Source organism: Hydra vulgaris, chromosome 03 (genome assembly GCF_038396675.1).
Source record: "Hydra vulgaris chromosome 03, alternate assembly HydraT2T_AEP".
Taxonomy (NCBI): Eukaryota; Metazoa; Cnidaria; class Hydrozoa; order Anthoathecata; family Hydridae; genus Hydra; species Hydra vulgaris.
Genome location: NC_088922.1, coordinates 57,818,145 through 57,839,427, shown reverse-complemented (window position 1 = coordinate 57,839,427; position 21,283 = coordinate 57,818,145). Strand labels below are relative to the sequence as shown.

General features: G+C 28.3%; 1 protein-coding gene across 1 annotated transcript; it reads right to left on the bottom strand.

The window, feature by feature from the left end:
- Positions 1–13,107: 13,107 nt before the first annotated feature.
- Positions 13,108–15,057, bottom strand: LOC136078799 (uncharacterized). Its single transcript, XM_065794610.1, has 7 exons — positions 15,024–15,057; positions 14,650–14,873; positions 14,335–14,472; positions 13,726–13,905; positions 13,493–13,629; positions 13,167–13,275; positions 13,108–13,116 (listed from the first exon to the last, which is right to left on the bottom strand). The coding sequence occupies exons 1-7, from the start codon at positions 15,055–15,057 to the stop codon at positions 13,108–13,110; spliced, it is 831 nt and encodes a 276-aa protein (XP_065650682.1).
- Positions 15,058–21,283: the final 6,226 nt, after the last annotated feature.

Genomic DNA, 21,283 nt, shown 5'->3' with positions numbered 1-21,283 from the left:
TGCAATGATAAATCCATTTACTATTGAAAGCAAAGAACTACTCAATATCTCAACAGGTTCTATTGCTCCCACTGATATTGAATCTGATCTTCGTAATGTCCATGATATAGGTGATAAACAATTTACCTCATTCGTAAAAAAGAAACTGTTGTGTGAAGATCCTGATATATATTTTCAACAATAAAGCGAAATAGTTTGAAAACATTTGCTAGCTTAAAGAAGGTAACAAAATCTAAGTCTTTAAATGGTAAACTAGTTACATTAAAAAATGACAGAGACTTATTTGTTAGGCTAATGCTAATTGGTAAAGATAGAAAAGTCAATGTAAAGGCAATTTTAGCATATTCATTGAGAGTGTATCCAGCCTTTATCGACAATCACAGAGTCACTTGTAAAAACATGTAAAGCCAAGTTACTAAATGTTATTGAATCAAAATGTAATGATATTACTGTGACCACTATTCCTACAGACAACGCGCTACTCATTGATGCTATGGCAATTTTACAAAGCTTAAAAGCAATAGCGGGCACATTCAAGGAGCTAGCAAATGAAGTACTTAAACAAGTAATACGATTAGCTGATTATCATAAATCATCTCGTGTTAAATTTGTATCTGATTGCTACCCATTAATTAGCACAAAAAATGCTGAAAGAGAAAAAAGTGCACAATCCGGTGTACAAGCATTTACCATTTATAGTGCTACTCAACAGGTACCAAAGCAATGGAAAAAATTTATGTCTCTCGGACGAAATAAAGAGGAACTAATAAATTTTCTATACATGTCATGGTGTGAGTGTGATCCACAAAGTCTTGGCAACATAACTCTCTACGTAACACACACGAACTTGTGTAACAAAATTCAGTCAATTAACAACCTTATTGTTGTAAAAGAAGTTCATGAGCTTGCCAGTGACCACAAAGAAGCTGATACTAAGTTGATTTTATATGCATCACATGCGTCACTGCACTATCAAACTGTTGTTATTAGTAGTCCTGATACTGATGTATTTGTGTTTGCTCTGTCAACTTGCCTTCCGTCAACTATATACTTCGATTCTGCTGTTGGTAACAAACGCCGTATCATTAATATAAAAAAATATAAACCTGATTTTGGTAAAGATTTTTCGATTGCTATGACTGGCTTTCATTTGTTTACAGATGACGATTTTTGTTTCTTTAGAAAATATTGTAATGTTTAGACGGGGTAAAACTATGAATTCAGATTTTTAAATTTATTCAAGTTTATATTTATAGTTGTTATTTAGGATGCGGTTCAACAAGTGCATTTTATGGAAAAGGAAAAGCAATAGCTTTCAAAGTCCTACGGAAGAAAGCAAAATATTAAGAAGCTTTTAAAATTCTAGGTGATTCAGTACCACCATCTGATGAACTAATAAATATGCTGGAAAAATATGTCTGTGATTTATACGGGGCTGAACAAGAAGAATCAGTTAATGTAGCTCATTACACATTATTTAAATCTGGTAAATTTAGCAAAGAAATTTTTTTTTCTTATTTCGATTAATAAAGTCTATTCTATGCTGAGTTATGTTTGTTTAAAGTTAACGGTTGAAAAACGAGATTATTTTTGCAGCAACCTAATAGCATTGATTAATCCACCAAGTCCTTTTGGAAATGGTTGGTTTAATGATCAAGGTTCCATTGCCATATCTTGGATGGAATCGCCTGTTGCACCAGATTTGGTGCTTGATTTTGTTGAATGTTATTGCCGTGGTGATTGTTCCACAAAAAGATGTTCATGCAATAATTGCTTAACATGCTTATAATTTGCACAGATCTTTTCAAATGTAATGTCTGCAACAATAACCATCCCAAGGAGGAGGATGACGAATAGTCAGACAAACTATCCGAGTCAGAGTCCGAATGCGATAGTAATACGGAATAAATGTTTAATTTTTTTTTGTTATATCATTGCTATTTTTATATTTTCGGACATTAAACTGTGAGATAAGCATTAACAGTAGTAATGAAAATAAAAAATTTGGTTATAATAATATTTATGTTTTAAATACAATACTCTTTTGAAGCGGAGCATAAATATGGTATCTGATAATTATCCTAAGAAAACAGCCCACAAAAATACAAAGGTGTAGAAGTCAGGTTACCCATATCATAAATTGTCCAAAATTTTATATAATATTGGAAATTTATTGAGGAATACACAAACAAAATTTGAAATCACAAATATAATTTATTTGGGGGTAATTAAACAAAAAGCAGACTTAGGTTTTTTTTAGTTAATTGAAACCGTCTTTGTTAAAATCAAAGGATGGTTTTTATATACGGCAAATATTTGACCTCAGTTATCCGGTTACTGTGACACTAAAAATCTGGGATCTTTTGGGTATTATATCAGGTCATTTAGATCTTCAAAATAACGCTTTCGAAAATTAGTTACTAAATGTGTCTAACGAAACTCTTTTTCTAGAAGACTTTTCTGTTAACAGACGCCGGCCTAAATGAAACACCCGATCCTAAGTAAATTGTTTCGATCTCATCGAATTAAAATTTCTCCGTGTTTTACGATCTCATCAACCATCTATGCGCAACATCGCCACACATGTAGGTACGTGACATGAAATTTTTAAATTAATCAAACACTAGAGTGTTATATATCATTCGAAAGGTTTTTAATTCAGTATTTTAAAGGTGAAAAAATTATGAAAATTGAACAATTCTACAAAAAGTTATGGCATTTTGAGTACCGAATTTTTGATATATGGAATTCTTGAAGAAACTGTGATCAAATTTGAGGGTTTTTTAACTTAAAACGTCATAACTTGGTCAATTCTTATCGAAATACATACAACTTGGTATCAAAAGATAGGTCTAACAAAGGGCAATATATATATGCAAAGGGTGTACAAAGAGCGCTAGAGGGGCGTCTACAAAACTTTTTATTGTATTGAAAAATGTAGATTTTTTAAAAGAAAATATTATTATTTAATTGAAATTCATAATTTTTATTTGTATTTTTTAATATTATAACAGGGTACCATCAAATATGATTTGGATACTTTAGGTTGATAGGCTAAAAGTCCTTTTGGCTTCGGGCGCACCCTCTGATCCAATATCAAGATTATTACTTTGTATCTTCATATAAAATGCATGCAATTTAGTATCAAAAGAAAGAAAGGTTTTAAGGATAAATGCCTGAAAAGGGTGCAAGAGGGTATTATTCAGAAGCTCAACACCTCTCACACTTTGGGTAGGGTGGGTTAAAACTAAAATATTATTTTTTTGTAATAATAAATAGTATTTATATAAAACACAAATTTTTCGTAAAAAAATTAAACTCAACTATATACAAAAATTAATATACAAAAATCTCCTCTTCAAAAACCTCTTTTATCATCAGGTCCATATGCAAAAGACCCTTTTTGATTTAGGGCCAGGGTGGCTTTGGCGCTAAACCAAGAAATCACTCTTAGACAAGTCTATATTTAAAACAAAAATATTAAATGAGTGTTCGAAAAATTAAAAATAAAAACAAAAATTAAAACACAGTATAAATCTTACCAATGAGGTCTTGGTTTTCACTCTGGGTGCAAGATGGCAGTGATGACGTGGATGAAGCTGGTAAATTTAATTTTTAAAATTTTTAATGTGAAATAAGTTTAATAAAAATTATAAAAAATAGTGTTCATTTAGTAAAAAAACATTTAAAAAAGCAAATTTACAACATCATTAAGATATATCTACCAAGTTCCTCCCTCTTGCGCCTCTTACCTCCTTTAGTGTCTAGAGTGTCTTTAGTGTAATAGAAAGTGAGAAATACCTTTTATATTGTCGCTTCAAGACAACTTGCACAGCATCAAGACAAGCAGAAGTCATTTTTTTAAGCTGATATCAATGAAGCTTATACGAGTGTTAGTGGTTAGCAATGGAGCATATATTGATTTTAAAATGTTAGGGGCAAGAGTATTCCCAAAAAAATCTGTTCTTCTGCAAAACTGAGTAGCTGTATTAGATTTACTATTTGTAATTATTAGCAAAACTTTTTTTCACTAACTGACTACCAGAAACATGATCAAAAGTTGCATCCTCACCTAAAACATAAAACTTTTCCATTCAAAGCTCGTTAGGGAGTTTTTCAAACAATGCAAGTGTGCACATTTCTTTTATTGCAGTTTTATTACAAAATGTTTTATTACATTCAAGCGACATGAAACTGCACACTCAAACGATATGAAACTGCAATTGTGTCAAGAGGGTGCAAATGGCAGTTCAGCTCATTCAAATTCTTGCCCCAGGTTGCACAAACTTTGCTTATAGTAAGATGGTTGACTTTTTTGCTCATAAGATATGGAATGTTACTTGTTGGTTATATTACACAACAGCATATTATAAATTATTAATCTTATTTGTAATAAATATGTTTTTTCATCTTCTGGCATAATTACATTTCTTTCTTCCTTAATCTGGAGCAAATCATTCTCCAAACTAGCAATTACCCTGTTACTTGTAAAAAACAGCAGCATTATGCTTAGTTTTGAGTTGCCTTAACTTATGCTTTTCATTTATTTTTCAAAGCTTTTTTTTCAGCTTTAAAGTGACGAATCTGCTCACTGTAATTTTATTTTTTTGTGTGTGTTTTTTCAGATCTGGTATTTCTGCCCTTAAAGCTTTAATTATTTTTACTTTTTGTTTAACATTTTGTCTTAGAACACGTAATTGGTTTGGTATGCTGTTTAATTCAGCTTTTAAAAGTGCTAACTTGTTCCAACATTTTTTTTAATAGTTAGCTTTTTTTTTTTATAAGGCTTAATTTCTCTCTAAATATATGTTTAGTTATGTCTCATTTTCTATAACCTGCAGATGTTGATGTTCAACTATTTGAAGAAGATAAAACATTCATATTGGTATATGAAACATCTGAGAAGCCTGATGATAATACAATATTAGACAAACTTGATATATGGCTTAAAAAAGGTTTATTGCAAAATTCATAAAAACGCTTACTGTCCTCAGCCCTGCTATAATTTCTAGACCATTTCAATGATTTATTTATGAGACTTCTAACCTGATTTTTACATGTTTCTATCTTAAAATGTCTAGTGACTTGTTGAGATGTTTTGAGAAACGAATCACTATTTTTTGTAAATAATAAAAGAATATGTCCATTTCTACAAACTGTATTACACTCTGTATTAGACTCAATGCCTATTTGCGACAATTCAAAATTAGCAGTTAAATACTTTTTGCATTCACTATAAAACCCAAACTTTGTTTTTGGCCCCATGATAGCAGAAAAAAGTTTAATTTTTATAAATAAAATATAATATATTTAAATAATGGTAAATGTAATTACATTAAAATTCTCCTCACTGCAAGTATGCGTTATTGAAGCTTAAAAAGTTATCTAATTAGAGAATAATGTTAAAGTGTCTGAGTATGCTTTTTTTTCAATGAAATTTGGCAGGTAGTAAGAAAAAAGGTTATTAAAGGTGAAAGAATATATTAGAAAAATGAACCAGCATTCCTTCGATACATACTTGATGTCCAAACAACAACAAAATTTTACCTAATTGGAGTAGAGTTTTAAAGTGTCTGTATGCTTTTTTTCAATACAATTTGGCAGGTAGTAAGAAAAAAGGTTATTAAAGGTGAGAGAATATATTAGAAAAATGAACCAGCATTCCTTCGATATATACTTGATGTCCAAAAAACAAGCAAATTTTTAACAACAATAAATTCATAATAAATAAAATTTTAACTCAAAAAAAATCATGTAAAATTAAAGTTCCATAATTCTAGTATTCAAAATATATCTATGCTGATACATATTTCTAAAAAATAACAGAGCAAAACAAGTTCATACCATGCAACTTTTCAACTAACTTGAAAAAGCGTGTCACAGAATTTGGCCGAAAAAACGGCTTTGAAAAATCCGGATTTACGCGTACCTACACACATGTGGCGTTATTTTCTTGATCTCATCGCACTGCGTATAGCTTTTTCCGTTCTCTATGGCAACAAAAATGGTTAGTTTTGATTTTTCTGTTGAATTTAGATTTCCACAAAGTTTAATAGAATTGGAATCTGTAAAGGAATTAAGTAGAAGGAAAAAAAAATCTATGTTAAGATCTTAGATTGTTTTTTCCTTTTTTTCTTAGATCTTAACTCTGATGAAAGCTTTATAAAGCTTGATTAAGATTAAATCAAAAATGACCAAATTATAATCCTTTCTTGAAACTTTTAATTGTTTAAATGAATCTCCATTTAGTTTTTGATTAAAACCTTTATATATATATATATATATATATATATATATATATATATATATATATATATATATATATATATATATATATATATATATATATATATATATATATATATATATATATATATATATATATATATATAAATATATATATATATATATATATATATATATATATATATATATATATATATGTATATATATATATATATATATATATATATATATATATATATATATATATATATATATATATATATTTACAGTCAGTCACAGAAGTTTTCGCACACCTTACAATTTAGAGAAAACGCTTAATAAAAACCATTTTAAATGCAAAAAAATAGATTTATATCAAAGTAACAAGAATATATCGTACAAGAAATAAAAAATAATTAACTAAATAAAAATATTTATTTGTAAAACTGAATAAGTTTAGTTTTTGAATTTATAATATGTCACAAAAGTTTTCGTAGACTAATAAAACTAATACCTAATAATATGCAATTCCTTAGTAGTTGGTTAAAACTTGTTCAAATTTGTTTGTTCATAGATTTTTATTAAGGTAATAATAATTTTATCAACAAAAATTTAGTTATAAACATGAGTTTAATTACGAAACATCACATGTCTAATGACATGCTTGAATTAATAATAAAATTCCATAAAGAGAAAAATCTCTTCGTCAAATGGCCAAAATTCTTGGTAAAACACATTCCACTGTTAAAGTATTGTTAAAAAATTTGAAATGACTGGTTCTGTTAATAAGTTACGAAGAAGTAGCCGACCAAAAATTTTAAATTCACGAGACAGAAGGAGTCTAATTAAAAAAGTCAATTCAAATGCACATATTAGTGCACCAAAGTTAGCAGTAAATGTTAAACTTGAAATTGGAAAGATAGTTCATCCAGAAAATATTAGACGAATATTTAGAAAATCTGGATTAAATGACAGAGTACCTTGAAAGGAATTGTTTATAAGTGTAGAAAATATACGAAAAAGATTGGAGTTCACCAAAAAGTATGAAAAGGAAGATGAATAATTTTGGAACAAAGTTTTATTTACTGACAAGAGTAAATTTAAGATTTTCAGACCTGATAGCCGTGAAAAAATATGGAGAAAGAAGAATACAGAACTAGAAGAAAAAAATTTAATTCCGAAAGTGAAACATGGAGGTAGAAGTGTGATGGTTTGGGGATCGATGGTTGCAGCTGGAGTGGGCAGTTTGATATTTATTCAGCCTAAAATGGATCGCTGGGTATATTTGGACATTATAAAAATAATTTGAAATCAGATGCTGCTAAATTAAAGTTAAGAAATAATTGGATATTTTAACAGGATCGAGATCCAAAACACACTGCTTATGTTGTAAAATCATGGTTGCTTGACAATGTTCTAAAACAACTGCATTCTCCTCCCCAATCACCAGACTTTAACCCACTAGAGAATGTAGGATTATTTAGACAGACAAGTCAGGAAACGTAGAATAACAAATGTTAATTTGCTAAAAAATATCTTACTAGACGAATGTTATAAAATTTGTCTCCTTATACTGAAAAATTAGTGTCATCGATGAACAGAAGATTAAAAGCTTGTCTAAATGCCAAAGGATGCTGAACAAAATACTAGAGATTTTTTAATTTTTTATACTCTTGTTTTTTTTACAAGTTTGGTTTAGTGTACAAAAACTTTTGTGACATATTACAAATTCAAATATTAAACTTTTTCAGTTTTACAAATAAATATTTTTATTTAGTTAATTATTTTCTATATTTCTTGTACGATATATTCTTGTTACTTCGATATAAAATTATTTTTTTGCATTTAAAATGGTTTTTATTAAGTGTTTTCTCTAAATTGTAAGGTGTACGAAAACTTTTGTGACTGGCTGTATACACACACACACACACACACACACACACACACACACACACACACACACACACACACACACACACACACACACACACACACACACACACACACACACACACACACACACAAAATCAGAGAGCTAGTACACATTTTTTTAACTTTTTATTAGAAACTTGTTTATAAGAAACTAGTACTAGAAGCCCCAAAACCTTAAGAAACTATTAGTGCTAAGTTACTTTTCAACAGGAAACTTATCTTATTTAGAGTTCAAGGAATATTTTCTTATTTGTGTTCTGTTTAGGGACAAACCAAAGGATTGTATTATAATGAATGATATTAATGGAATTCAAATAATTTTAGTTGACTAACTGTAAAACATTATATCTTTCTTGTTAACATGTTTTCAAATTGCATTTTATTTACTTTTTCTCTCTTTTTATACTTAAGAAACTCTTAAGAAACTTTTAGCACTACAGCTGTAAAAAAGTACTTTTAAAATAAGAAACTTTCTAGTACAAGATCATTTGCTTGGTTTATTCTAAAAAAACATGTATCCTAATATCAGTATAAACATTATAGGATTATACAGCAATAGGCTGTATAATCATTTTGTCTATACTGATAAAAAATAGTTACACTCCTTCTGATGTCTTTTTATTATGATTCTGTATTTCTTTTATGTAAAATTTTCTCTAGAACTGCATTGCTCAACACAAAAATAATAAGCGCAAGAATGATGAAGAAGATATTCAAACAATTGTTAATCGAAAGAAAGTTTCTTTGAATACACAAATTGTCCGGGGTTATGATATTTGGAAGCAAAACCAGTTACTTATGCTTAAAGGTATTCTTATTTGTTTAACTTTGCCTTGGGTATTACAATTTATTAGTAGCCTTAGCCAGTTCATTGTTTGGAAAATGATTGTGCCAAACTTCTGGATTCTAATTGGGTTAGTTCCAGAAAAGCCATCTAACCATAAAAGAGTTAACCATTTTGACATTTTGATGCCATTATGTATGTTGAGGTGAAACACCTAAAGTTTCAGAACTTTTAAAACCACTGTAATTTTAAATTGCTTAATTGATGATGTAGGTTGGTTAAAAGATAATAAGTATATAAATATTCAATATAATATATATTTATATCATAAAGTAAAAATATAAATGATAAGAACATTCTATTTATTGTTATGATCATATCAGTCAAAAATGCTTCTCTATGAATAGCAAGATATATTTAACTTTGCATTAGATGCTGAACTTGAAAAAAAAAAGATATGTTTTAAGCAGCTTGGTCATAACTGGTCAAAGTTAAGTGTTGCTGAAAAAAGTATTTGGAATGAAAAAGCTTTACTTCAGCGAAATAACTTAGTCCCTCTTTCAAATGAAGAGAAGCAAATTAAATCAAAAAAGTTATTGAATCAGCTTACAAAAGTGGTAAGTTTTCTTCCTAAGTTTTCTCTAACTCTATGATTTTCCTTAGTTTATTATTATATTAAAGTTTTACTTAGGTTCAAGAGTTAGCGAATCTCGGAAATGAAGTTGTTGCTGTTACTTGCTTAGCTCAGGGTGGACCTCCCATTGTTACAGCCTCTGAAAAGGGATGTCAATTTTTACTGAAATCTGAAGAACTTGATTTTCAATTTAAATTTTCAGAATTTGTTAAAGGTATTTAAAATGTTTTGTACAGTAGTTTTACAAAAATATTTGTTGAAGTATCCATAGGATTAATAAAATTTCAAACTGGGAGAACTCAAAATGGTAATTCTTATTTTTAAACAACAGCAGTTCTACCAATTACTGCAGGACAGCATTCTAATATACTATTTTCCGCATTAATTCTAATGAGATTTTTAATTTTTGAATTAATTTTATATTTTCCTAACATTTACTTTATTTATCACATTTACATCAGAAAATGTGATAAATGAATCAAAAATATAGAGCTAAATACAAATTTCCACTTTTGTGTTGCAAATTTCCACTTTTGTGTTGACTGATATATAATACTTATAAGCTATAGTTAAAGAGGGTTTTCCTTAGGTAATGTCTACTATGTTTACTATATAGAAAATCATGTAGCCACCCCTAAACTTGGTATTAATTCCCAACTTTTTTATGGTTATATTATTTAATGTTGTTTTATTATAGCTCCAGTTTTAAATATGAAAAAGAATAAGGTGTCAAATGCCACAAAAAATAATTTATGCATCGAAGTGACAAACATCTTAAATAAGAAATATGGTATGAATTAATGGAGAAAATTTATTTGTTTTGTTGTGTCATTTATGAAGAGTTTAGTGGATTCTCCACTTATATTTTTTATGATAGCTATTTTTTTCATGAGCTTTTTTATAAAATTACTTATAATTTTCTGTAAATCATAAAATATGGTTATAAAAGAATAAAGGTAGTGTAAAATCTTTACAATGTTTTAGTTTGAAAATATCTTTTTATTTAATTTTTTCAGAAATTGCTAGACTTGCTTTACCAATTGAACTACAGAGTAAGTTTAGTAAAGGACATATACCTTATAAGAAATATGTTCCTTCCGTTATAAAAGCAAGTGGCTTGCCAGATGGACATGTTTTGAAATATCCATCATCAATGGGTTCAACTTTATTAACCTCTATAGTTAAAAACCAAGATAATATTGATGTTATTTTTGATTTACAAGGTAAATTTTATTTGAAATAATATTGCTGAACTAATAATGATATATTTTAATATTTTTTACAGCTATAATTTGAAATGTAAAGTGCATTTTAAATGTAACAAGCTAAATTTTTTATTAAGCATTGATTATTAAATTCCATCAAGTAATAAGTTTTGACTGTGGATATTTTACCATCAACTTTATCTGCTATTTCTCTTTTGAATGAATTCATTTCCTCTAACTTATAAATTTCTCTTTAAGCTTTCTTATTCACAGTTTTTCCCCAAATAATTTTATTGCAACTTTTGTTTTAGAACAATTCTGATAAATTAAATGTGGGTAAATGAGAAATATTTTTATGCCAAAGTTTTGTTTACTATGCATGGCTTGAACATTGGGAGTATAGATTTTTGACATTTATGTATTTAATAAAATGATATGCATTTTAATAGAAGCAGCTGCAATTAGCAACACACAATTAAGTTGTTCAGTTTTACCAAACACTGTATTGTCTTCTACTGAAATAGGTAAACTTATTTTTACTTTTGTATTTATGTTGTATGAAGTTGCTTACGTCTGTTGTTGCATTTATCATAGTTGTTCAATTTAGAATTCTCAATCGAATATCCTTTTTGATGTAAATATTTAGATGAACTTTTACCAGTCATTAAATTTGTCTCTGAATCAAATACAACAGCATCAACTACTCCAAATAATCAATCCACATTTGAATTAGCATCGTTTTCGAATGGAGCAGGTTTATTCTTTTATAAACTGTTTAAGTAAATGATTTCGTGACTATTTGTTAGCAGCATAGTTTTATGATTTTCACTTTTGTGTCACTTATCTAATTCAGGCCAAATTACCATTAAATCAAGTGAGTCATCTAGAATTGAGCATGACTATATTCGCTTGAATGAACTTTCTTCCAGTGAAATAGGTAATCAAAACTTCTTGATCTTTTAAAAGTTTTATCTTAAAGAAAATTTCTTTGTGTTTCAATATATTTATCCTTCATTTTGAAATTATTTTTATTAATTCAATTTGTTTATTTTAAGGAAATCTATTAAAGCGAGTCAAAACGATTCAACTGAATAAGATAAATTCTAGTTGTATTGATTCAAAATTGGAAGAAACAGCAGATATTTGATAAAAATATTGTAAAAATTGATTTTGTGTATTTTGCGTGTATCTTGTATTATGCATATATCACCTATTATGCATGGATTGTGTATTATACAAGGATTATATTATAGTTAAGAATAAAATTCTCGTTTTGGATTTTAAGTTTTTGAGTCATGTTTGTTGACCTGAGAGGGAGGTTTTAATATTTAGCATTTTTTTCTACTTGGAGTTTTTTAATCGAAATTTCAGTATTTGCTATTTGTATTTATAATACGTAATATTATGATAATTATTAATATATTATAGTTTGCATATTTTCTAAAATGTAAAGGAATGCGAAATGAAATACAAAAGTATAATAAATTTACTTTCATATAATGAAATTAAATAATATAATTATTGAAAATGTAATCGAATATTATAATGTTAGTGAGATATTTTTGGGGTGATTTATTGTGTTTTTTGATGTTTCAGCCACCGGTGGTCAACATGGCGCCAATGGTAAAATATTATAGTAGTAGTATTAGTAGTAGTAGTAGTAGTAGTTGTAGTAGTAGTAGTAGTAGTAGTAGTAGTAGTAGTAGTAGTAGTAGTAGTAGTAGTTGTAGTAGTAGTAGTAGTAGTAGTAGTAGTAGTAGTAGTAGTAGTAGTAGTTGTAGTAGTAGTAGTAGTAGTAGTAGACATGGGTATATCTGAAACTTACCTAATGCATTAATAGAGTATTGGGCATAATGAAGCAAACCAAGTGAAATTGTGTCTGCTCTATGACTGGGTGTTTGCTCTTTGGTAATTTTTGAAAACCGTCTGAGGGTAGACCACAGACGCTCCATAACCTCTCCGTCTGAAATACCAATCCCAACAGTTGATTTAGGAGAATATTGCAACTAAAAAAAAAACTTATTAATATTATTATACTGGCAAATTTGTAGATACATTTACCAATTTTAATTTAACCAGTAATCCTTCCATTAATCAAAGTAATCATTTCAATAATCAAGGCAGTGAAGCTGTCATTAATGAAGAAATATTTTTTTATTCTGTTTTATTTAAAAAAGAGAATACCTGACATGCTGATTTATGACCATACACATGAAATGATGGAATGCAGAATGAAAGGTTCTTATCAAGAATTATACTTCTTCTTTTCTAAAATGAAAGAAATATACAAGAGAGTTACATTTGGTTTTAAGCCAACAAAGAGCAATCTACATTAGCTTCAACATTTTTTTAAACAAACGAATTTTAACAAAATGATGAGATTTACCTTTAGATGTTTGACAAGAACACATGCAATATTATACATGACTACAACTTTTACTTTTTCATTAACTTCCTCGATAATTTGATTTATCAAGTAGACTGCATTTGCCAAACTATAAAAAAATGTCTCTAATGAAATATTAAAAAGCCTTTCATATTTTAGGTTTGAGCTTCAAATATAGTATTCGATAATTATTTATTTTAATCAGTAACTATTTTATTACAATCTTGGGTGAAAAAACGATATTTATAATCTCATTAATATTAAAATACATTTAAAACTATTTGTAATTCTATTATTAAAATACAGAAAACTATTTTGAAGAAAACCTTTCCCCAAACTTAAGATTGAAAAACTTTCGAGGTACTTCGTGTCTGCAAGCACAACCAAAAACTCCTGTTTCATCAAGTTTTGCGTTAGCTTTTTTAGATCTCAGTGAATTTATTGCTTTAAAATCGTTACATGCCTAAAAAATGTTGTTAAAGATTCAAGTTTTCACATTCTTTGATAAACAATAATGCTGAATATGCAAGTTAAATCAGCTATTAGAGAAAAAAAATACCTTTAACTCTTGCGATGATAGCTTTGAGTTATAACTAACAACAAATTCATCTACAATTGATTGATCCATCAGATAAAGATTTTTAAGAACTGGTTCATAATGACTTTTCCCTGATGAAAACTTTCTTACCAGTCCAAACAGTGCATCGAATGGTAGCACTAATGTACCAGACTCCTGAAAAATTTAATTTATACAAATATATAAAATGTAAATGTAGTAGTGGTAAAGCGGTATTGGTGTAGTGGTAAAGCGCTCGCTTCATAAGCGAGAGGTTCCGAGTTCGATCCCCACCACGTCCCTGGTAGTACCGCGCTCAACTTGTTTCTCCGCGCAGCGGCCTTGTTCGTCAAGGTTCGTGTTTCGGAGTTATAGAGTTGAGAGAGGGTTATAACTACTATTAAGTAACCTCCTCATCTGTAGTGGCCTTCTCGGCCTTGAGGAGGTAAATAACAAAAAAAAAAAAAAAAAAAAAAAATTTGAAAATTATTCAAAATATTTAAATTAATAATTTTTTAACAAGAAACAACAAACATTTACTTAAAAAAATAATAAATGCCAAAGTTTCTTAAAAAAAATGAGATTATATACAGTATACCATCAATGTATTTTACATACTTTAGGAAATGCTGGACATACAGATAACTCAGCAAAGTTCTGAAATCTTGACTTGAAGGTTTGAAAGTCATTTTTGAACAAAAGATAACTTAAAAAACACTCACCAGTTAACAGTTTATATACTGTGTCAACCTAATAATAAACAATAATTAATTTTACATATATTTCATTTGGATATTTTTCTAATTTTTTAACTACCTGGTAAATTTTTATACTTTATTACTTTATAAAAGAATATAGATAAAAAAAAGTATGTAAAAAAAAGTTTCAAAGATTTATAAGAAGATTTATGTATATTCATACAATAACCTTAATATAATCATCTCCTTTTGATTTTGTAAACAAAGCTTTGCAGAATGACTTAACAGCAACATTCCCATCTAAAAACAATGCTTCCATCAAATCCATTAACTCATAGCTGAATGCTGCAGTTGGATGGACAGGAGAACTAGGCCAAAAATTATTTTCCAGCAAAATATCTACAACACTTGGAGAACACAAACACTCACCTAAACATGACTCATGTTGCCTACCTAAGATATAAAAAAAAGCAAAAGGAAAAGGCCACTATTCAAATTTGTTTCAAAAAGAAAATTATGATAAATTAATTAACAAAATAATTTAAGTTATAACCATATTTTTGGAACCTATTATCATAAACTAGTATTAATTAACATTAATACCTGAAGCATCAAAGACTATCACTTCTTTACACATTCTTATTTACACATTGACAACTAGATGACTTGATGATTTGTCGCTCACCTTTATAAGTCTTATAGTACCCAGCCTTAAATTTGTAAATAGTGATATGTTTAATTACATAAAAAAAGTAGATTATTGCATTTCTTTAATCAAAAGAAAAATAGCATATTAAAAAAATAACAGAGTATTGCAGTGTAAGTAACAACTATTCTAAACTTTATACTGTTACTTTAAAAAAGAACCTATATATACAAAAATTATGCAAACCTTTGAACACCAAATACGAGCTTTATGAAAGAGAAAAAGTTTTTGATGCATATTCTCCCAACAATTGTGGCAATACCAAATATAAAGACAATCTGGATATTGAATTAATTCATCTAGAGGTTTAATTTTATTGCATATACAACAAGGTATATTCAGCAAAGAATCAGAATTAGAATCTTTATTTATATGATTGCTATATCTTGATGTTAAGAGTGATATAGATGAACTATATAACTTAACAGTTAGAGCTTGTTTATTCAATACATTCCAATTTTCAGCTTGTTTTTTTGCAATATCATAGTAAGGAACTTGCTTTCTCTTTTTCAACAACTGTTCAATGTCAATGCTATCTTGGTTATCTTCACAAGTAAGTGCTACCCCATTGCTTTTGTCATCATTTGCTGTAACATTACAAGAAATCTTCATTATGTTTACTTTAAACATTAATACATTAATGTAATAATGAAAAAAAATTCCTTGACAAATTGCTCAAAATTCTTGAAAAAAACTTCCATAGAAAACATTTCAGAGTATTTAAAAAAAAATAGAGAGAAAACGTTTTGTGAATAATTTCTTGTTTTCCAAAAAAATAATTAAAATTATATGATGTGGGCCATTACCACAAGACTTCACAAGATTTAGTTTTAAAGCAGATTTATAAAGATCCATTTTTAATGACCGTATTTTTACTCAACTTTTTGTATGGTTTTAAAGAAAAGAAATACCGTTAACTTCACCAACTTGACTTTGAAAACTGTTTGAATCATACCACTTTCTTGTAAATTTCATTTTATTTTTACCAACAACATTTATTGTTATTTTCCTTCTAGCTCGAAAGCTTCGCGACCCTCTTGAAGACATAGTAATGAAACTGGCAAGAAATATAAACAGCGTGTAACAAGACACTTCGATGAGATCAAGAAAATAACGCAACATGTGTGGCGATGTTGCGCATATATGGTTGATGAGATCGTAAAACACGGAGAAATTTTATTTCGATGAGATCGAAACAATTTACTTAGGATCGGGTGAATGAAAAGTGTTTTTTTTTTAAGTTTTTTCAATACGCGCTGATAGAATTAACTTATTAACTTCAATCTTTCTAATACAAAGTTTTTGTATTAGCGAGTGCTTTTAAAACATTTGCTAATATAGAAACATATTATATTAGCAAATCCTTTAAAGTATTCGCTTATATATAAAAACATTCGATTAGAAAAAATTTAAGTTATGAAGCTAATTCTTTTGGTGTGTATTTGGACATACGTGGAAACATACATAAACTTGAATGTTCTCAAAACATCTAAAAAGCCGTGGCCAAGTTCAACTTTAAGTTAGATTTACAAACCCTACTATATTTTTCTAGAAAAGGTAGGGATTCAGCACGACGACTCACCGCTGTCTACGAAACAAGGCAAAACATTCAAACCACGAGACTCGCCGAGCCTTTAACCGGGTATCGGATCCGGGTATTTACCCGCAGACTCGCCGAGTCCGAGTCCGGGTACCCGGAACCGAAAAACCCTAGTGGAGCATAAAGATGCAGATGATTTGGTATCAGCATGATGAAATTTAGCAGTTTCAGGAGAAAAAGGTTGAGGTAGATATAGATAAACTTGGAGGAAAAATAATAGCATTTACAACAACTATAATAATAACAGTAATAATAATAGCAGTAATAAAAATAATAAATAATAATAACAAAAACAATTAAAGTTTCTATAAAAATAGTAAGAAGATAAAAAAAATAATAAAAAAATTAAAAAAAGTTGATAATGATAAAAAACTATAATAAATTTTTTTTTTTAATTTGTTTAAATTTATTTTGTTACAATACCTAAAAGTGTTATTGGGAGGCACATTTCTATTATCGATATTTTTAGTTTAATATAGTTTAATATATCAAGTTTCCGTGAAAAAGGTTGCAACAATTCAAAAGCTGAAGTTAATATTGTTTTTATCTGTAACTTCATTTCGCTCGACTTCCGTTTTAAAAAAATATTAAAATAACAGTTTTAGGTACACTTAAATTCACTTTGAAAGGGCGCTGGTAAATTGCCTGAAACTACTGAGCGTAAGCTCGGTAAAGAAGTACAACTTTCGGGTTCAATTGTTTACTTCGAGGTGGGAGTTGAGTTCTAAGAAAGATTTATTGTGTTTACCTGGTTATCTAGGTAATCAATGAGTGTCATTACAACCGATTATATAAAGATGAATTTTATACCTTTTGAAACCATAGATTATGAAAAAGGACCACTGTGCAACCCCCATCCTCACCCCCTCACCCCCTTTATTAGATCTGTAATAAAATTCAAATCCCTCCCTTTATTCTCACCCCCACCTTATATTAAGGACTTGAGAGTAACAAGAGGTATAACAAGGCAAATAAGCAACATTGGTTCGGGGGAAGGGGGAGGCGTAAACATCCTTGTTAAATGCCCTTCCATGGTGCTCTATGATAAGACCATTCGGTCACCTTGGAGAATAAAATACCGCCATTTACATCAAATGTTAAAAAATAGTTTTTTTTCATTTTCTTCTGGTTATTATGATGCTCCAACAAGACCTAACAGTTTTGTCGCGGAAGAGCATTTAAGGAGAAATTTCACTCCGCCTTATATACCTAGACCAGGTATCAAACCTTGGACCCCTCAATTATAAGCCAGCGATCCAGTCACTGTGCCACGGCTAATTAAATTCAGCTTTGATTCAAATCAACAGCAAATAAATAAAATACATACCGGAAAAGACGTAGTTATAAAGTCGATCGAAAAAACAGTAGGTCGAAAATACAGTAGGTTGAGAACACAGTAGGTTGAAATATCAATAGGTTGAAAATTTAGTAGGTTGAAAATGCAGTAGGCCTAAAAATTAGTAGTTCATGTTTTAATTAGTAAGTATGAAAAATCAAAAGTTTAGGTTGAGAATCAAAATTGTCATATTCGATGATTTTAGAAACTTCAAAATTAGGTCCAGTTATAGGCCACAGAAAAAAACTCTAAATGGCCGGTTATAAAACAGAAGAAAGTAAATGGTATTCTAACCCTTCCTTTCAGGCTTCGTTTATTACTCGCCCCGATATTTTTTTCATTTAAAATTCCTCCGTTAGCCTGCTCCGTTAACTATTTTTCGTGCTGTTTTTGTAACGGGATCTTAACGTTGCAATGCCAAAAGACGATGATTTTGTTTATTTGGATAATCGCAACCGGTGATTTTTTAAATAATGATTGCTGAATAATTTTTTAAATGTAGTTAAAATACGCTACAATAAGAAAATTCAAAGTGTTTGTATCTACTTAACACTTAGTTTTGTCTTTTTTAAATCTTATGCTTGTAATTCGAACCTTTATGGATTACACATTTTCTTATAACTCATTTTCTTCAAACTTTGCAAACGGATCTAAGTATTAAAACTGAATATATTTGTTGTGACACATTTCAACAAATCGCAATCTTCATTTTTGCACCAAAGTGGAGGATTTATTCTCTAAGTGTTTAAACTATATGTTAACTCTAAAACGAGTTATGTCACTGTACCTTGTACTGTCTTTCTGTTTAAGAAATTGACAATTTAATATTAATAAAATATTTTAAAATGAACTTTTGAAATAAACTTTTCTCAGGCTAAAATGAGCTTTTCTTAGATTAGAGAAGAAGATTAAAGGGTTAGATTAAAAAAGAAGATTAAAGAACCTTTCTTAGGCTAAAAAGATTTTTTCTTTTTTAAAATAAACTTCTCTTAGGCTAAAACAAAAAAATAATTTAAATGAACTTTTCTTAAGCTAAAATGAATCTTTAGTAGAAAATATGTTACAAAAATATATAAACAATACAAAAAATGTTATTGAAAGTATTTAAATATTCTCAAAAAAAAAAAGAAAAATTAATATTTTAAAAACATCTAAAAATAACTCTTAAATAATATTTAATATAAAGTGCTATACACAAAAAAAAAAGAACATTTTTGTAAAAAAATGCGCCCAAATTCTTTTAATTATGCTTAGTATAGTTTCAACAGAGAAAGTTCCATGTAACCTCTACTGGGATTTGCATTAGAGCATACAGAAACCTTTATGTGTACACTTATGTATATATTTATGTGTGTGTGTATATATGCATATATATATACATCTATAAATATGTTTTATATATATATATATATATATATATATATATATATATATATTTATATATATATATTTATGTACCTTGTATATATATAAATATATATCTTGTATATATATATATATCTTATATATATATATATATATATATATATATATATATATATATATATATATATATATATATATATATATATATATATATATGTATATATATATAAATATATATATATATATATATATATATATATATATATATATATATATATATATATATATATATATATAGATATATAGAGATATATATATATAGTATTAGTAGTAGGTTATGCTGTGACTGGCATTGCTACCAGTGAGTGTGCGTTAAAGCACACTACGACAGATGCGTCTTGTGATGGTTTGACTCCCATTAATCAAGTCTTGCTTTAAATGAATTTACTGAATCAGCTTTAACAACATTTTCTGGCAGTACATTCCAATATTTTGCAGCTCGATTTAGTAAAACGTTTTCTCTGTAATTATGTACAGAAAATTCTTTAGAATACTTTAGGTTATAGTCATGGGTACAATTAGATTTGAAGGGCTTGTTTTCTTTAAATTCAACTTTATCGTAACCTTTGAAAATTTTATACAATTGAATTGTCACCTCGTTGTCTTCTTTTAACTAACGAGGATATTCTGAGACAAGCTAGTCAATCTTCATAGCATAATTTATTGTTTGAAAGTATCAATTTAGTGGCACAACACTGTATTCTTTCTAAAATGGCAATATTCCGTTTTTGATAAGGAGCCCATACTAGTACAACGAACTCTAGAAGTGGTCGAATAAAAAAAAGATTTTAGATATTTTAAATTTTAGATATTCTGCATCAAATTGAACAAATGATTTTGGCGCAAATAGCCTTCCAATAACCAAGTTTTTTTCTGCCGTTAACTAAACGGAGATATAAGAATACGAGTTTATTTTATCGCTGGCGATTAAAACTGCCGTTTTGCTTTTAACCAGCCGATAACTTATTGCAGGGTTTAAGGGAGGGATGTGAATACGGCTGCAGAACATCTTTGTTTAAAATAAAAGCATAACTATATTATAAATTGTAGATTTTGACATTTTAGATTTTCAATCGACAATTTTTGATTGTTATATTCACACCTAAGTAAAACATGTACTACTAATTTTCCAACCTACTAAATCTTTGACCTATTGTATTTTTGACCTACTGAATTGTCAACCTACTTAATATTTAACCTAGTGTATTTTCAATTTTATAAATATGTCTATTCGGTATGTACTTTGTATACTTAGTTATTGATTTGAATACAAGCCAAATTTGATAGCCTTGGTGCAGTGGTTGAACCGCTGTCTTCAGAATTAGGATGTATAAGGTTTGATGAATGCTTGGAAAAGTTATTGATTGTTAATTTAAAAAAAAAAAAAAATTCCGTAGTCTAAAAAAAACAACATTAAAAACACATTGGAAATGTGTTTATAATGTTGTTTTTAAAATCGGTTGAAATTTTATTTAATCAATTTAATAATCGGTTGAAATTCTATTTTGTTTGCAATTTTATTTAATCAAAATATAAAGCATAACCTCACCATTTTCACAAATAACAGAAGACGATGTAAAAAATATTTAAAAGAAAATAAGAGTAAATTAAAAAGGGTTAAACATATAAAAAGTTTATTTTAATAAAAATATGAGTAAAACGTGAATAGTTATAAAATGTCATATTTATATTAAATAACTCTTTCACCTATTGCACATATTTCATACAAAATTTATAAAATACAAAACAGCCCTACCAATTATGCTTCTACTAGACACAAAAGTAAATAAATATAT